General features: G+C 41.6%; 1 protein-coding gene across 3 annotated transcripts; it reads right to left on the bottom strand.

Moving 5' to 3' along the window:
* Positions 1 to 751: 751 nt before the first annotated feature.
* On the bottom strand, positions 752 to 17,679 carry MLF1 (myeloid leukemia factor 1). Of its 3 annotated transcripts, none has more exons than XM_055723805.1 (7): positions 17,551 to 17,679; positions 12,176 to 12,338; positions 6,801 to 6,890; positions 5,782 to 5,910; positions 4,541 to 4,700; positions 3,816 to 3,948; positions 752 to 2,867 (listed from the first exon to the last, which is right to left on the bottom strand). In XM_055723805.1, the coding sequence occupies exons 1-7, from the start codon at positions 17,595 to 17,597 to the stop codon at positions 2,765 to 2,767; spliced, it is 825 nt and encodes a 274-aa protein (XP_055579780.1). In that variant the 5' UTR covers positions 17,598 to 17,679; the 3' UTR covers positions 752 to 2,764. The 3 variants fall into 3 exon arrangements, with proteins under 3 accessions (XP_055579780.1, XP_055579781.1, XP_014136145.1); XM_055723806.1 differs by lacking the exon at positions 17,551 to 17,679 and adding an exon at positions 16,833 to 16,857; XM_014280670.3 differs by lacking the exon at positions 17,551 to 17,679 and having other exon boundaries at positions 6,801 to 6,887.
* Between the last annotated feature and the right edge of the window lie 1,309 nt (positions 17,680 to 18,988).

Here is an 18,988-nt window from a genome sequence, read left to right on the forward strand (position 1 = left end):
CCTGGCCCTGCCGAAGCGCGGGGGTGGGTGGCGGGAGGCACTGCCTCGCCAAAGCACTGCTGTAACTGCGGATAAACCAGCTCTGCATTAAAATTATAATAATAAAACCGCCTGGAAATCTGGCGTCGAGAACAGGGCCGCTCCTCGCAGTTTACTAACTGGGCTCCTGCCCCGCAGACCCGTAGGAAAAAGGGCAATTCCAGCCTCTCGCTGCCCGGGCGCGTGGGGCACAGGCAGCGGCCCTCGGGGCGCACACAGCGCACCCAGCTCGGGGCAGGGCGACGGGGGCACCCGCAGGACCCCCCGCAGCACCCAGCGGGCCCGGGCGCTCTGATACTTGGGGTCAAGCAAGGGCACACGTGCCCCGGCTGCTCGTGTGCCACCTACGGTCCCGGCCACAGCTCAGGGAAGCTGTGGTGTGTGTACCTATACTCTCATTTATACATTAAAAAAAAAACAAAAACAAAAAACCCTTGCTTTTATGCTTACACCAGGCACAGCGACCCTGCATACACAAGAAGCCTCCAGGAGAGTTCTGAAGCAGAGGAAGGGCAGCCATCCCCATGCTCAAGTCCCATCTCATCTGTTTCCTTCTAGCAAACTTACGGTAAATGCTTGTTTTCCTTCTGGAAAGAGGCACACTTTCCCTCATTGCCTTGTTACTGAAACACTGTAATATGTTACACCAAAGTGGCCCAAAATAAACAATGCACAGGGCATGTTGTGGTGAGAGTAAGCCAAACAAAATCCATAAATAATAAATAACTTTATTAAAGAATTACAGTTTCAGATGTTTCTACACAGAACAGCTTCTTCTGGATGACATTTTAGAATATTGTTTTGCATAATCTAATGAATATTAGCCTCTTCCCACTATAATTTTAAAACCAAAGTATTGGATTACTGATTACATGCATGTATCTTTTTAATCTTTGTAAAGCATAGACAAGAATTTTTAAGTTGTCAGATGAATACTATTTTCTGTTAAATAGCATCCCTCAGATTTATCTGAAGTTACAACATGAAAAACTTTTCTGCCATTTATTACTGGGAAATTTAAGTGACATTCCTGGAAAATACCTTATATGCTTAATGACATTAACTGCAAAAATCAAAGTTGCCTTCAGTGTATGGAAGATCAGGCTTGTTCTTTTTTTGTTGTACTTTTGCTTTTTAAGGAGAGTAAAAGCATCCCTCACAGCCAGGGTTCTGGCAAGCACAACTCCAGTATCACGGTTTCAGCCTGTTCCCCCTGTCAGAGGTTGCCAACCCCCTACCAGACACTTACACTTACTGCCATTAGTATTTGTTCTAATAATAGGAAGAGACCATTGCATTAAAGAAGCAAATAAACAATTGCCTTCCCCTTGTGAGTCAGAGTTCAACAAAAGTACTTCTGATTATTTCTGCACATTAATAAACATAGAATTAAATAATCTGGGGAATTTGCAGAGAGCTTAAATATGATTTAAAGGCCATTTTCTTTTTGGCAAAACAAATATTAATCTTACTAAACCTATTCTTTTATCATATAAATAGTGCCTTTTTTAGGGCTATGCTATAATGTTTTAGCCGTGAAATATATGCTAATGCTGTAATGTTATAGCCTACAGAAGTTATTTACGCTGCAACATAGGGATCAAGTCTGTGTAACAAAACAGCATAGGCGCAGCTGTAGTACAAAGAGCTCTCCTGTTTTCAGCCGCACAGTTGGCTTTTCTCTAGAACATAAGACTCTTTAACCAAACTAACAACATCATCAAGGGAGATCAAGTGTTAGATTTAGGATCATTCTACATTCACTAAAACAGGACACTAAAGAATAGAAACACCATCTCGTCTCATCTCAGCTGACGGGGAAGTGTTCTCCTGTATGCAGGGCTCTTTTAGCTTTTTAGAGCAGAAATGGTGTAATCATTCATTATCCAGTTAACTACTGCCTACTCAACCCATTTCTCCCACATATTTTTCTGATTAATAACTAATAGTTACAGCTGAGTTTTAGGACACTGGTATTACTACAGAATAATTAAGAGCTACTACAGGGGACCTCCAAGAATGAAAAATAATGGGCCACCTCCAAAGGAAATACACAAAGGATGAAAAATACAAAGTTGACAGTTGAGGCACAGAAAATAAGAGATGCAAGCACAGCCTATGAACATAAGAACACTGGTAAACTAAAACTAAAAATATTTTTCATTTTAGTATTTCCTCTCACTTTTCCTCATGTTAAATCAAGGTGAATCTGGGGTTTCTGTAACAATTTACAGCATGGTTTTAAAGAAAAAGATATAGAGTGGCTACAGTGTATTCAAATAGCTATTAATTCCTGTATCACCTAGAAAATTAATAATATTTCAGCCACACAAAATAAAAAAGAGAATTTATTTTCTGTGCAAGTTTTCGAGTGTGGGAAAAATTAGTTCCATTACCAGGCTTAATAAAGTGGGACTGGTGCAGCTGTAGCAGAAAAATCTTGCAAATCAAACCTTTTTTTTTTTTTAAAAACAGAATCAGTGATAATCAATTAAAGTGCTTTTAAGTGGAAAGTTGTGGGGTTTTTAATTTACTGAAACTAGTAAAACTAGTAGTTTTAAAGAACATTCAGTTGTCAAACAATCAGAGTAGCAAGGCACACTAATGCTTACTAAAACAAAAAACAGAAATTGGTCATATATACGTGTATACTTATATGAACATAAGCAATGCAGCACCATTATCTTCCTGAAGAAACTCCATTCAGATGGAGAATGGAATAAATTTATTTTTTGCTGCTTTTGATGGGGACATGCGTTCCTTTCACATTGAGATTCTCAAAAGAAACTCTGGGCTCCCTGGAACTTGTAATTGCAAGTGGTTTCTCTCTGAAATAAAACAGCAACAAAAAAGTCACAACCACCATATGATATGGGTAATATACATTCTGTTAATTACTTATGCAAAGGTACAGTTTATTTGTAAGACAGATTGGACTCTCCCTCCAGAACTACTTCCACTGTTACCACCACAGAGTTGGACTGTTTCCTCATCTTGCACACTGAATGAGTAAAAAGAAAATCGCATAGCCTGAAAACTGAAATTGAAGGTAAAGTAGCCTCTGTAACTAGCCTCTAGAACTGAAGAGGTGCTGGAGGGGAAGTGCTCCATGTAGTTTACAGAAGAGGTTTCCGTTCCGTAGCATTCTCTACCAAACATGCAACTGATAAAGGCATCACAACTTACCCTGTGACACCATGTCAAATGGAAGAGGTAGAAAACCTGTAGCTTGGCAGAATGCAGCCTATGGAGGGGAGCTCCTCTATTTACGGATAAAGTCCTCATTCCTACACAGACTTCCTGATTTTAAGATTAGGTGAGGTCTCATTTGAAATCTAACCCTCAAGAGAGGGGTGTTTCCATCTCCAACTATATGGATGGAGTCTTTTGTTTGTTCACCCAAGAGAACGGATCAACCTAGCCCTCAATAAGGATTATACCTTAATACAACTAACAGTTTCATGGCTGGGGGGGCAGCTACAACATTTGTACATAGCTGAGCTAAGAGCACTGGCATATTTCTCTAGAAAAAACACTCACTGTTTTAGCCTATTAATTCACTATTTTCAGAGTCAAAATACCAAACCTCTTCAAAACTTGGTTAACAAAATACTGCCTTACACTGTTTATTGTGGCATCATGAGAAACGGGGGAATAAAACATACTATTTCTACGCAGATTGCCAATAAGCATTGTTGGTTTATGAACAGATTGCTTCAGAATTGAGTTTTCATTCTGCTGCTAGTATTTTGTTATGCTGATAGGAAACTTTTTACCTTCTTAATCCATCCTCTTTGGGTATGTGGTGAATACTTCTGTATTTTGGAGCTTCTAAAGTATACCTAGCTCTAGATGGCTTGAACTTCATAATCTGTTTCTGCCACTCTTCATCAAAGGTCTGGGCCTCAGCTGAAAGGCAGTTAAAGTTTACTTTTTACTTTTAATAAATGCAAACAAGATAGGAGAAAACATGTAACGAAAATCAGGGGGGGGGTTAGAACAGTGGTTTTTTAAATTTGTGGTCCATTATTCTCCGCATGGCCTGCAAACTACTTCTAGGGGATCTGTAAAAGACAACTGCCAGTAAGATTGTGTTTGGAAGATAAAAGTAAAAAAACCCTGAAAGTCACTGGTTTGTAAAAGTATACACACATTTTAACCACACATCCCTTAAATATGTATATTAGCCACAAACACACACAACAAATAGTACAATTCTGTAAAGAGCTTGCTTGAAACCATAAAATATCATTAAAAGTATTTTCAAATATGAACAGCTGTTGTGCAAGCAAACAATACCAGCTGCACTAGAATACAACATTTTCAAGTTGTAACCGGTTAATTTAGGTTGTCCAAATTTCTATCAACTAAGGAAACCTGATTTGCAGACTCAGACTGTCTGAAAGACAGTCCCTTTTAAGAAGTCTCAAGCTGGAAATTCAAAATTGGTGTATGAAAGAACAGCGTAAAGCCCATTAGAGAACTGCATAAAAAGACATACTTTCATCCAGGTTGATGAATTCTTGGTTCATTTCTTCATCACCGGTCTTGCTGTTCTTTGACTTTTTAATGACATGAGCACGATCATGAATATGATGACCAATAGCCATTTTTTCCAGTCCACTTTCAGAATCCTTGAGTGCTTTTCTTGTCTCCTTAACCTGTACAACGAAGAGAAATAAGTGTCCTTCTAACCAAAAAAAAAGTTTTTAAAAAATCCAACTTCCTTCCCCAAAGGTTTTATATCTTTCTTTTGAAAAAGTTAGGTTTTACAGGCTTTTCCAATTGTCTCCTTTACTGTGTTGGCTGAAAATACATCAGCAAAGCACAAATCAAGTCTATTTTTTTTTCCTTAACAGACAGGAAGATTAAGCAAGAACACCTAAAGTTTCTTAAGTAACATACATACTGGATATTAATTGTTGTTGGGGGGTGGGGGAGCTTAGTCTAAATATACTACACACAGACAAGTCTTTAACATTCTCCTTGACAACAGAATGAGTAACAGCCGATGCCAATATTCTCAGCATGAAGGGACAACTAATTACTAAGTTGTCATGTTGACTGGCTTGAAACCCAGGCAACCACTTATCACTGTGTTCATAGGTATATTATTAGAATCTTTTTGATAACTAAGTGTCTGCTTGAGCTTGAACACATCCCACAGCCAATCATGCTCAACGGCCTTTACTGCTCACATATAGTCTTTCATGAACCTTGCTTCAGGGTTCAAATTCAAATTCAAATTTCTTAGCAGAATTAGATGCAACAGCTGCAAGGAAGTCAATGAAAGGGCATCTTCATCTGAAACGTTACGTAAGCATTTAAAAGTGCTTGAGTAAAGGGGACTATCTGAACACATGTTTTGCATAAACAGACTACCTCTTGCTATCTTGTATTTTAGACAGAATTTTAAATGTACAAGAGGATTAATTATAGCCAAGCCATTGGAGACTGCCTTGAAGAATCACCTGTTCCAGCACTCAGTTTTTCAGTGTTTGATAGGCGTACAATTCATTTAGATGTTTACTTAGAAACATACAAATTACAAGGAAGAAAACTGCGCTTAGCTAAAGAAGCCTTTAATCTAGAACAGTATTTAAACAGGCATATATTTTACAAAATTATAAGAGTTAACTGTCTCTAGTAAAAAGAACCTGAAGAAAACTGTGGTTTGGTATAGATGAACTTCAATTCTGATAATTACATACCACCTTTTTGCTGCGTCTCAGGACTACTTACACCTCCTGGAGCTGTGCGTGTCTGAGCTGAAGCTTGGAAAACTTTTGGTGGTTCATCCCCTATTTTGGAGTATGTCATCACAGAGGAGGAGCTGAATGTGTGTGCATCTGGATGGATGGTCAGGTCATCCTACAAACAATGTAAACTTCTTTTGTTACTAAAAGTTAAAACTTGTGGATAATAGGTAAGCACATTCTGAAACCATCTTATTACAAAAAAGAATACCCCCCTGAAAAACTAACCCTCAGTCCCAGCACCATAAGTATGGCCTGTTGGAAAGGGACCTTGGCATTTGATAAGCACTCGCTCTTGTCCTAGCCTTGTCTGGCCACAGGCCTCCCCATGCCAGGGAACGTGACAACAAATAAAAAGCATGGGCAGCAATAAGTAAACTGTTCAAAGGTTTTCCCTGGCACAGTTTGGTTCAGTAATGAAGATACAACCTGTAACAGCAGTCCTGTCTTGCCACATATGGTATATAATAAGGTGTGTAAAGAGTTCAGGTGAACTAGGACTTGAGCAACAATGGTTACAAGCCATTTTACAAGGCCAGTAAAACACAGTAAATACCTATTGAGTGTTGCTGAGTGTATCGGTTTTATCTTCAAAGACTGTGAAGAAAGAAGCAGGACTGAAAATAAAATCAGAAGAAAGCCTATATGCAGGGTGCCATTTAGGTGTTTGTGGTTTTGTTGTTTTAAAGTGTACAGTAACACTTTAAACTGCTCCTTCACTTAAGGTGTCAGCTCTGGCAAGAGCCAGAGACCAGATAAGTTACAGCAGTTCTAACCCCTAGAGAATCAAGCATGTATTTAAAGCACGGTTGTTAGCAAATAATCAGTGACAGCACAGAGAATTATAACCATCATACAGTCTGAGGAAAAAAGCCAAAAAAGTTCTTGCTATCTGCTTGAGACTAGTAACCTTTTCCTTGGCAGGACTTTCCGAGTAGTATTTTAAACAACTGTAATTCTCCAATACAGTTAATTTTAGAACAAATTTTTAACAACTTCACTTACAAATTTTCTTTGCATTTCCAGCATACTGTTTCTCATATTTGACATCATCCTGTCCATTGCAAAAAAAGGCTCCCCAAAATCTGCATCCTGCTAAAAGAAAAGACATCAAAATTAAGACAGTCTTCTGACTCCTCAGGTTCTGAAGCTTTTTTTCTACATGCATTTTTTAATGCAAACCAGACCATCAAAAAGGTTTTCTTCCACAGATTGCAATTCATAGACATAGACAAGCCAAAACGCATCTTTTCAAACGGAAAATTGCAAGCTAGCACGGGGAGCTTGGTTAAGTTGGAGAGACTAGAAGGACAGAAGTGAAAGATTTTACTCTCACACGTCAAAATAAGCTCATATTGTGGCCAGTTTACAAGAAATATTTTCATATACCTTCTAACCTAACCAGCTTCTTCTGTAAAATAGTGTGTGACCCTCCATGCCTTGTAATCTATTGAAGATAACTTATCTCTCTTACGCAAATCCCTTAATGCATAAGGAATCACACTGAAAATGCATCCCAGCAGACACAGGTGTTCCTCTGCAAAAGTAGTGTACATTACTCATAAAAAGACAGTGTAGAAAAATCGGAAAACCATAACTTGGTATTTTAACAGCAGCTTAATTACTTGACACTATAGAGGTATTAAACAAAACATTCATTTGTTATTTCTACATGAAAGCAGGAGATCCAGTGGTGTTGCACAAAAGACAGATACTGATGGCATACTGATAAAAGCTAACTTTGGAAGAAAAAACCCCAAAGAAATAATAAAAAAATAAATACAGGGAGATGAAGTAGAGAAAGGGTGAACTCAGGATCCTAAGTGACCATCTGGGAAGATAGCAATGCTGTCCCAAATGAGCATCCTTCTCTGGGCTCCTCTCCAGTGCAGCAGGTGGTGATGATAAAGATGATTTTCACCATGCTTTTCCTCTCTTGCTAAGAGCTTTTCCTTAGGACCTCTTCAAACTCCCTATGGGGCTGCCTGGTTTCCAAGACAAGCAGCTCTGGCTGGAGTATGATGGTTGAGAGCAAACTTGGTGGCTGGTGGGCTTCTGGACACAGGCATGCCTAGCTGCTTCCCAGGAGAGCCACTGTGCCAGCACCACACTCTGGTCCACGTGAGGCCTTAAGAAAAGAAAGGAAAACAGCTCCCAGGGGCTCTGCAAAACCCAGCAGCTTTGGCAAGAGGCAGGCTGCCAGGCTGCACAGAGTAGCCCTTCACACAACTGAGGTGCGATGAAACACCAGGATGCTAGTTAGAATAGCAAACAACCCATGTTCCTCCAACTATGGGAAATATATAGAATTAAATTTAAGTAAATTCATTTAAATAGCTATGTATTTACAAGTTTAAAAATAAAATCTGCAGTTTAAGCACAAAAAACAGTAAAATTCAGGTATAGAAGATCTTCAGCTTCTTTCTTGAGTAGCAAGAAATCTGAATCCTTAAGGGATATCAAAATCTCTGGGCAACAACTACAGACAATTTAGAGGATCAAATGATTTAAAGTGTCAGTAACTCCAGAAAACTGCCTTCAGCTTGAATCTGGGCAATGACCTATGCCATTACATAGTAATCAGCTGTACCTATGGAATTACATACCATACACTGGGGTGGGGGGAGTAAAACCATAGCCTGTGCAGTTAATAGCAAAAGAACTTTGATTAGCTAAAACACTTTCTGCATACAGCAAGTTGCCAACTCATGCAACTGCAAAAGATGATTAAATAAGTAACACTTTTAGACCTGAAAATTCAAGACGACCCATGCTTATTTTTATCTGCTCTGTGAGAGCCACTCTCTTAAGCTACTGGTTTTCGATCTGAGGACTCTCTAAAGCCTTCCAAAGGAAGCAAAAAGCTCCACGAGGGTCATAACAATAAGTTTTGTTTCCCTCGGGCACTTTTTACAATTTTTTACAAGATATTCCAGACACCACTCCCCAACTATTCCAAGTTCCAGTGGAAACTGTCTCCAGAAGTTGGCCTGTCTCAGCTGTGACCAGCGTTACAGGTCTTGCTGGTATTACACCCACAAACACTCCAAGCCGGTAGTGTCCATCTGCAGGGAGCACCCAAATTTGGATTCTCTCTCCAGGTATTATTTCATTCATTTCCATCAGAGATCAAGCACCAATAGATACTTTGCCAAGTAGAAAAGCCAGCTGCTCAGTAGTAACTTCTCCAATCTTGAGATCAGCATACTTAGTCTATCCCAGCATTTTTGTTTATTAAAGGGGGGGATATCTTTCTTGAATAATATTGTTCCATATGTCTAAACACCAACAAAAGCAGTTTGCAGGCACACTGAGACTAGACTTTGTCCATGCGTTAGTTATGCAGACAGTATACACATACTAGCAAGAGCTACACGGTTATTGCTCCTGGGATACTAACCACTATACCAAAGCCTGCAAAGGGCATAAGGGAGCAGCTTGTTGCCTGGAAGAAAAAGTACCAGCATCTTTTAGTTGTTATACTCGTTATCAGACACAGCAGAAGTAACTTGCATATACAGCACTTACACAGTGTGCTTTCATATACAGCAGGTGATATTAAATATTTCCGATCAAATAAAAACAGTCACTCAAGAGGACCTTGGTAATTTATAGCGTGCTATGACCGTATAATATGAAGTAGTCTCTGGGTATATAGAAGCAATATATTTATACTAACGATATTGGAAAATGATAGCTGTCATCACATTTAATAAGTCATATTCATATGTATGTACTAGAAGCACTTAAAGCTAGAAGTTGAGAAACATTTGTATACCATAGCAACCTTTGTACTAAAATCATGTAAAACATGACAGTGCTTCAGACATCACCCACTTCTCTGAAAACACTTCATTCTAGTCATGCAATAGAAGCCCATCACCGAAAGTTGATTAAAATCAACAAATCAATAGTCCCCTTAATGTAAATTTATGTAATTAAATTTCAGAAGGTTGGCATCCAATTTTAGAGCTTAAAAAATTAAGTGATGCAGCTGACCTGTTCACAAGCACTCTTTATGTATTACAAGTATAAAGGTATTTCTTTAAAATATCCACACATCCCTCACGACAAAAAAATCAAGTCTAACTTGTCAGCAGTTTTAGAGGTCACTGCAAAGAAGTTCTAGGTAAATCTATCATCATATACAGAATCACCCGAAGACAAATCCCCATGAGCAAATTATATTCTTCTGCAGTCATATAAATAGATGTGGCTATAAACACCACAAATACAGTTCCTGTTAGACCAACTGATATTGAATATCCCTATAAGACAGGGCAATGAGATGCTAGAAAACACATTGATGTTTCCAGGAAACTAAGATTGGAGAGTTATATAAAAGCCTACCTAAAGAAAGACTGGTTAGACAGAATTACCAAACACTTTTCAGTAATTTTAAGTACAAAAGGAAAGAATTAGCCAATTCTTGAATACTTTCATGAACTCTTTCAGATTGCAGTTCTAATATGTAGTGACAGAAAACAGCTTAATATATTTTTTCTGTATATACCAAGCACAAAAGGATATCCTCAGAAATACCAGATACCCAAACAAAACCAAATGACAGTATCCCTTAAGATGTTTTACTCCATTCCTCCTGCTCATATTCTTTCCTCCTCCTCCCCTCCCTCCAAGAGGCTAAAACCTGATGCTGCAAACCTGCTTGAGAAAGGAAAAGCATTTCCAAATTTGAACGCTATTATTGACACATTCTGCTCCTCCTAAAGCAGTTTTAGGCATGCTAGTTTGCTTAAACATAGAATTACAGTATCAGTAATCAGTATGGGTCATTTTAAGAAAGTATATTTTACATGGCAGTGAAGACAATTATATTTTTATGTAGGAAAAGATGATTATTTCAAGTGTTTGAATCATTTCTGGAGGGAAACCAGTCAACACAGTTTGAGACCACAACAAGGCTCAAGTACTCAGTGCCAAGTCTTCTGTGACATCTGACAACTCTTAGGTGAAACATGAGGAACATGAAAAGATACTGGAAAGTTTTTAGCATGTGTGGAATTCTTTTGTGCTTATCAAAATAACACAGCACTCTTGTGCCTTTAACTTCTTTCTGTAACCACAGATAAATGTTTTCCATGCCTCACATTTATCCCCCACCGCCAACAACAAGGGACATAAACCCCTAAGCTATTAGGATAAGGTTTGACATTCTTTTTTTTAAAGGAAAAAGTCTGATCTGGTTTTAGGCATCTACTGAACCAAGGCCTAAGAATCTGCTTCAGCAGAGGAAAGATCAAGCCCTAATTAGATCCAGCAGCATCTATATTTGAAACTAACTGGCAATGTATGAGCACAGAGGAAAGAATCTGACAGTTACCCTTTTGACTTGTAGGTGATAGTCTGTGTTTCAGCTGTGTTTATTAAGCTCTAACTATCTAGGTTTGAACAACCACCACCAAATTTGGCTGAGTTCCACAAGCCCCTGTAATCTGTCTTGTCTTTCAACTGTTTTTAAAATCAAATGTGATTCATTAAAGTAAGAAATCATTCAGCTGCAAAATATTTAGCCTGGTGGAAGGAAAGGAACAAACCTGAAATGTATATCCTTTCTAAATACAGCAATTAGATAAGGCTTAGCTACAGAAGTATAAGATATAATCGTCCCACAGGCCGAGAAAGTTGGAAAGATACTTTACGTAAAACACAGATCACTGTCAACTTCTCAGTTTCAGGTGGTAATTTACAGAAATACTAGGTTTCCTGTCAACTTCCCTGATCTTTAATTCTTAGTCTTATATCTAGAGGAAACATTAAGAATCAGACCAAATAAAGAATATTAAGCATTTATTCACAGTTGCCAAGTTGAAGCAGGGTTTAAAATACCTGTGTAGATACTGCTTAGGTGGCTGAACCACAAGTTTGTGTTAAATCAAGCTAATAACTAGACACAAGATACTAAAATGCAGAGTGAAGGCATAAATACATCAAGGTCCCTTTTTAAGTTAAGTTGGCATGAAAGGGAAATAAGCATTCAGAGAAGGCTGTCATTGGGCATTTTTAATGCCTTTCTGCAACAGAAACATTTAATACATAATATTTATTAAACCAAACATTTGATAAATATGTTTAGTTTGTTTCATTAAATATTGCATATTCAATGTTCAATAACATACAGGTTTTGTTATTAGTCCTAACAGAAGCTTGTCAGTGTTAAGTCATAGGCCATTAAGGAACCAAGAGAGACGTTATTTACATTTAACTCGGCAACAAAACAATCTGCCCAAGGTTGCAATAACCCAGCCAGACCTGCGTTTCCGCTGGACCAAATCTAACAGAAATGGAAATGTGAAGCCAACTGTATTACCAGTAAATGTAAATTCCATGTAGCAATCCCTAGAGATTAAGAAAATACTTACTCTGCGATTTCCTCTTAGAGCAACCTGAGAGTCCTGGCGTGCTCTTCGATCTACTGTTCTCTCCCCACCATCTGTTATACTGAGAAATGGATCTCGTCCAAAAGGATCAGAAAAGCCTCTCATCATCTGCCGCATATATTCATGGTGTGCAACAAAAGGATCACTGAAAAAGAGATATTTTGCATAGGAAGTCATTGGTGTTTATTCCAAGCTATGCAAAATGGCTCTGAAATTTTTAAAACTCAATTTTTAAATCATTCCATACAGTTCTTTATTAATATTATTTAATAGCACCCAACTGGGCAATCTTCTGTTCCTCACAAACTCTCACTTCTTTCACTTTTCTTCCCACCTCTCAAGTTGGTTGGGTGTTTAGGGTCTTTTGTCTTCTCAGCTACCTTCATCGCTTTCCTCTGGTCTTGGGTGCCTGTATTGCTTTTTCTCTTTCCTCATCTTTTCCAAAAAGATTCCGTCCTTTACAGCCACCTTTCACTCCAGCCTGCATTTATTATCTGCCAGAAACTATAAAATTGACCTTTTTTTTTTTGTCACTACTTCTACCTCCAACCCCTGATGTTAAAGGAATTCTTTCTTTTTCCTCTCCTTTTTTCACTTTCATCTTCCACAGCTTAGCATGGTACCACTCACAGAATGTCATCATGTCCTACTATGTTCCCCCCCTCATCCCTCAAATTTGAGTGGGAGCAGCCAGCAAGATAACTTTTCATCCTCCTTGACCCACATGCTCAATAATGCACACTGTCCTCTGAACTCAAGCCAGCTCCATTGCCTTTACTTTAGTGACTCGCTATTGCATCTTTGCCTTCCTTTTCCTTCCCCTCCACAAATCATGTTCCCACATTCCTTTTCTCCGCTTAGGAAGAAATATTCCTACTGGCTTTTTGCTTTCCTGTTAAGTTTTCCCCCTCTTTCTTCCCAAAGCTTGGCTTGCAGGTAAAACATTGTTCAAGGTGCTCTCCATTACTACTCACTTCATTCTTTGCATTCTCTAATTTAAACAAGAATTAAGTATTTGTAACTGAGGCCAGAGGAGGAGCAAAACAGGATTTTGTCAGAAGCACAATATATGATCAGTACTGTTGCCTGTGGTCCAAGGCTACAATTACTACTTCATACAAAAAACATGCTTCATTTCCTCCTCCCTTCATCTCCATTCTAATTTCCCCTTTGCTATTGCGCTGAAAGTCACTTTATTAACATTTAACAGTCATTTCCAAGGTATGTTTACTTAGAAGCACCTCATCTTCCTTCCTATCAATTTCCTGGCACTCCCCAGACGCCTCACACCCTCATTCTCTCCAGAACGCCACAACCTTTCCTGTCACTTCTCATGCCTCTATGAAGAGAAGCCTCAGATCGTTCCTCTGACTTCTTCAAAGCCCAATCATCTCTTTAAGGCCTCCTGAACAGTTTTTTTATTCTTCCCACCTCGTCTCTCCAGTCCCATGAAAACTAGTTTCCATGCCACATAGCCACTTTCATCTCTTCACTTTGTACTCTCTTCTTGTGCCAAAGTTACATACAGGTTGTTGGTTTGGTTGGTTTTTTTCCTTTTCAATTCAAAAAAATAAGGTTCCAAATATAACACTGGATTAATTTTCAGACAAGGCTTTTTGTTTAGCACATTATCCTTTTAAGTTACATACATACTTAACTCTTCCAGTGCAAATAGACCCTTATAGTTTAGAATTAGTTTTACCATTGTCATTAAGCAGACACTAATCTGCCCCACTCACATGACTGCTAGCTTTAACTTCAGTCCTAATGTGATAAGCAGCTCGCACAGCAAGTGTCCCCTCACTTTTCACAGGATGAAGAACAGACGGAAAAAATGCTGCTGAATCCAAGATGAGGGAAGCACGCAAACACTACCACAGTGTATACATACTTCCATCAAATCTATTTTGGCACCACACACTTCAGTTAGATTTGGTTTTCAAAACACAAAAAAATATGAACTTCATTCCACCAGTAACTTAGACATAAAAAAATTTCTCCCTGCTACCTTCCAGTTCAAAAGAAGAAGGACAGTCGTAAAATAAGCTCTCAACAACACATCATAAGCAAAACAAGATTCCATATATTTAATGTTGGTAAGAAAAATTGGTTTAGTGTGCATAACACACTGTAGTACATCTCATCTGATATAAAACAATGCTTTATACCTTCTGAAATTGTCCTTTTTGCCTTATTTCAATTTCTCTGGCAACTCCTCTTGGCTGCTTACCCTCTGCTACATCTGTTTGACACACTCATACCTGCATCTAAAACTGTGATGTTTTGTTGTTTGTTTGGGTTTTTTTAATGAAAAATCTATGACACAATGTAGAAATACAGCTTCTTACTGTCAGTGACAGGGAAGCAAGATATATGCTGTGGAGTGACAGATTTAGGAACAGAAGTCTCCCAGTTCCCTAGGGACATTTTAGAGAACCATTCATGAAAAGATCTAGCTTTGTCAAGCCTTGAAAAAAATACTACAATTTTTGTATACTCTGGAGTAGGGCAAAACCAATGGAAAATCAACAGAGAATCTGTCTGGAAGAAAAGGCTTCCAAGGAATTAAACCTACCACTTTGACAGCTCTGATGACTGAAACTCAAACTATAACTACAAAAGGGAGCATGTCACCCTTACAAACAAACAAAAAAATAATCATATATATGTGGGGTTTTTTTAAAAAAAGTCAAACCTTTTCCCATAGAGGATGCAAGATCTTAAGTTCTTTGCTCCTATCATAGTTTTTATAGGATAGCAGTAAGTGTAGAACCCTAGTTTAATTACCATTGATTACATCTGACTTAAAATATGACCTTTTTTAGGGGGGAAGATAGATACATTTGATGAGAAGGACAAGATTTTTGCACACTTTTCACTATTACAGCATAATAGTGATGAGGAAAAAGAAAGGAGGTTCTAGAAGGGTTTTGCACAAAGAATTTGTGCCCCTCACATGTTAAGCACCATAAGTTATTTTCCAGACTAAGTTCTGAATGGAGACAAACAATTTATGCGTTTGTTGTTCCACTACTCTGCAGTAACAAAATTTTGTGTAATAAGTAGGTAATCTGATGATCACCTGACATCCAGGTGTTTACAGAGATCAATAAAGAAAATAATGTTCAGCCTCCGAGACTGTTACAGTCACAAACAAGTATGTCTACTGTATGGAGAAAGAGACATTAAAAAGGCTGATGCTGCTAATGCACTTGCAAGTGAGAATTTTCACTGAGATGCATCTCACTTGGAAAGTTCTTGCACAATTCAGGCTTAAACTCCAAAGTTTAAGGCTCTATGGTCCAGGTTGAAATACAATGTTACTCCTTCGATGTATGTTTCTGGTCATTTGAAAAATCAGTGTCTTAGAATAATCAAATAAGTTTATTATGTTTGCAAATTGTACTTCATGTTAGTTTGTGTTTGGTTTGGTTTTTTTTTTTTCTTAGGAAGTTATGTAAGCCTGAAGTTGCAGAACCACACTGGAGATAACACCTGGAACAATAAAACAAAAGCTGTGTATTGGTGAATTAAAAACAGAGGCCAACTGCACTTGGCAGTGAAGACACAACTTCTGCACCTGTCCAGGCTATTAGGGATGAAACTCAGCTGGGCCTGAGCAGCACTTTGGCTGGCTGGCTGACTGACTGGTGCTTCCCCAGGACAGCTGCTCACAGATGGAGACCTTTCTTCTAAACCAGGCACTATTTCCAGTTCAGCAGTCAAAAATCTCTCCTTAAGAGGCAACAGAAGCCTATTACTACACTATTTTGGAAGCTAATCTTATCTGAAGTAATAAGCTCATTTCCTTAACTATACGCAAAACAGATTTACAAGGGCAGTGCCAAGAAAATTAATCTCAACATCAGTCTCTCTCATCTATTTCACATACACTGCCTCCCTCCCTCTATCTTCCACAATCTTTTTCCCCCAACAATTTTAAACTGCATCGGTGGCTACAATAAAAAAATTAATAAATCAAATTGATAAGTAAGAGGAAAGCAACCAAGACTTCAAAAGCATGCTACAAATAACTACAAACAAAACTTAATTTCCACTATTATTCTACTTTCACACAGAGGATTTGCGTAGTGAATTTTTCTACATAGCGTATCCTGCATGTAACTGATGAGTTGTTACAATAGCATGCATATTCCTAGAAACCAAGGGTACTAATCCATCTTGCACAGCTTTAAAAACTAGAAACTGTCCCACTGCTAGGAACATGCTTTTGCAACTAAGCAATCGATTCTTCTTTAAGAGCTACAAACACAACCCCAACCAGAAAACCCTGTAACTAAGAGAGACAGTCAACAAACCTGTATCACAAGGCCTGATGCCTTACTGTTCCTCAGCCACCCACCAGCACTACCCCTTATCTTTCCTTGTAATTAAACCCCACATAGTTTTTTCTAAAGATGCGGTCTTACTAAAATCATTTAGGCTCCTCCGAGTTCTCAGATCCCACTCTCACGCACTACAGGTTACAGTTTCTGGCAAAGGTCGTGAAATGGGGCCAGGCTAGATCCTGCAGCAGTTTCAGCTATCCCAGCACGCCAGGGGAGCACCTGCACAGCACACTACTTTGGTTTAGGTTCCAGTGGTAGAAGAGAAATTTATTTCAGAGCTAAGTACATACACATGATCTACTCCAAGCACTATCATTGTGCTCAACATATGGAAAACGCCTCCGCTGCGCTAGTGTCACCATCGGCTCAGGAAATCGGCACGAGGAGACAGCTTGCCTTTATTGATCTCATCCATGCGTTTGCAAAGTTTTAATGCAAGAACACCTGGCGTTAGCTTTAGTGCACTGACATGAATTCAGAACAGTCTGTGGCCAAAGGAAAAAAAGTATCCAGAAAAGCTGTAACATTCAGCACCTATCCGCTTTTTAAGAAACAAGAAAAAACAAACTGAAGACACTCAGACCAGCGGAGGTGAAGGTTTCCTCTCGGTAGACCACTATGACATTACGATTAAGCTCCCCACCGCGCTATGGGCGGTAAGGATCGAAGCGTTACTGAGGAGGGGGGTAAGAGACAAGACCGCGGCCTTTAACACCCACGGGCAGTTTCACCCCCTGCACAGCTCTAGAGGGCACTGCGGACGGCCACGGCCCTGGGGTCCCTAGCGGAGCGCGGCGGCCCGCCCCGGCGCTGCCCCCCCGGACACGCGCGCTCCGTCCGGGCCGGCACCCGCTGAGGCGACAGCCGGGGAGCGCGGCGGCCCCCCCGCCGCCTCAGACCCGCCCGGGCCGACCCCCCGCACCCCCCCGGCGCTGGGGCCCCAGGGCCGCCGCCCGCCAGCCCGACCCGGCGCCCCGGGGCTGCGGAGGGCCTGGCCCGGCCCCTCACCGAAAGAAGGGGTCCTCCTCGAAGCAGCGCCCCAGCCCGCCGAACATGGCTGCGGTCCGCGGCGGAGTGAGCGCCCCAGCCCCGCCGGCCCCTCGCGGCAGCTCCCGCGCCCCCGCATGACACCTCGCAGTGCCGCCACTGGCCGCCGCCGCTCTGACGTAAGCGAGAGGGGCGGGGCTCGCCGCGAGCCACCGTTGCCGTGGCAACTGGCGCCGCCGCGCGGTCCCGCTCGGGAAGGCTCGGGCCGGGGCCCAGCGCGGGGACCGGCGCGGAGCGGGGGCGGCCCCGGTCGTGCGGCCCCGCGGCGCCCCTCGGGCCCGCTCCCTCCGCACCCCTTTGCCCGGGCAGGCCGCGGGGTCTGGCCCGGCGCGGCTCGGAGCGGTGCTGTCCGCGGCAGGGAGCCGGCCCAGCCGTCGCCTCAGCTCCTGGCGGGTGGGCGCCGCCGCACGGCTCGGGCCGCCGGCCCGGCCTGAGCGGTTTTTACAATAATTGCGGTTTTTCCGGTAGGTGGCAGCAAAATAAAGCGCCCGTGCGTGTGCGGGGCGGGCGGCGTCCCTTCCCCCGCGGCTGAGCCGGCCTCTGCCCCGGCAGGACGGGAGCCTCCGGCCGAGCGGCGGCCCCCAGCGGCCAGCGCCCGGGCAGCCGCGGGCGGTGTCAGCGGGACGGGGAGGCGGCGACAAACCGCGGCCGGGGAGGGTGTCCGGCCGCAGTGCTGCCCTGCCTGCGGGCGGCCGCCGCGGCCGCTGGCGTCCCGGGGTCACCTTTCCCTCCGCACCGGCTGAGCACTGGCGCGGCACAGCCCGTTGCTGAGGCTTCGCGGTAGTTGCCCTCCATTCGGTACCGCTTAACTGTGCCGGCTTGGGGAGCGGGGACTGTTAGCGTTACTGGTTAAACAGAAAGGGAAAATGAGCTCTTTGCCTTCTTGGTGGGCAGCGGCAGTCCCACGGCCGGCTGTCACGGAGGAACCCCTCAGCAAACCCTGTGGCTGGGCACGGCCCCCAAAGGAAGGTTTCAGTATCAGAACGGAGCTGCGGTTGTTGTCTAGGTTTCCTGCAGAGCAGCGCGGTTGGGAACGTGTAGGGGTGTGCGTAAGAACAGCGGCCACCTATAAACTCGCTCCTGAAGGAGGACAGCTTGAAAGAACCAGAGGTATAAGAGTCTTCCCTTCATTCTTCATAAAAGGGGAGAATTGTGGAGAAAAGCATTTATGTGTTTGGAAAAAATTCCCCTGGTTTAGAGGGCAAAGCTTCTCAGAGCTGTGAGCCGGAGGGCTGTTTCCTCTCCAGCATCTCCTGTCGAGAGACAGGTGAAGGCTCTTCCCCCCTCTCCTCACATCTCTTTCAATATCCCAGTTTTTAGGGGAAATATAGAAAGTGTGCCCTGGATAACCAGGTGGGATTAGAGAGCATCGGAGTATTTATATGGTAGTCATGAAAGT

Source organism: Falco cherrug, chromosome 11 (assembly GCF_023634085.1).
Source record: "Falco cherrug isolate bFalChe1 chromosome 11, bFalChe1.pri, whole genome shotgun sequence".
NCBI lineage: Eukaryota > Metazoa > Chordata > Aves > Falconiformes > Falconidae > Falco > Falco cherrug.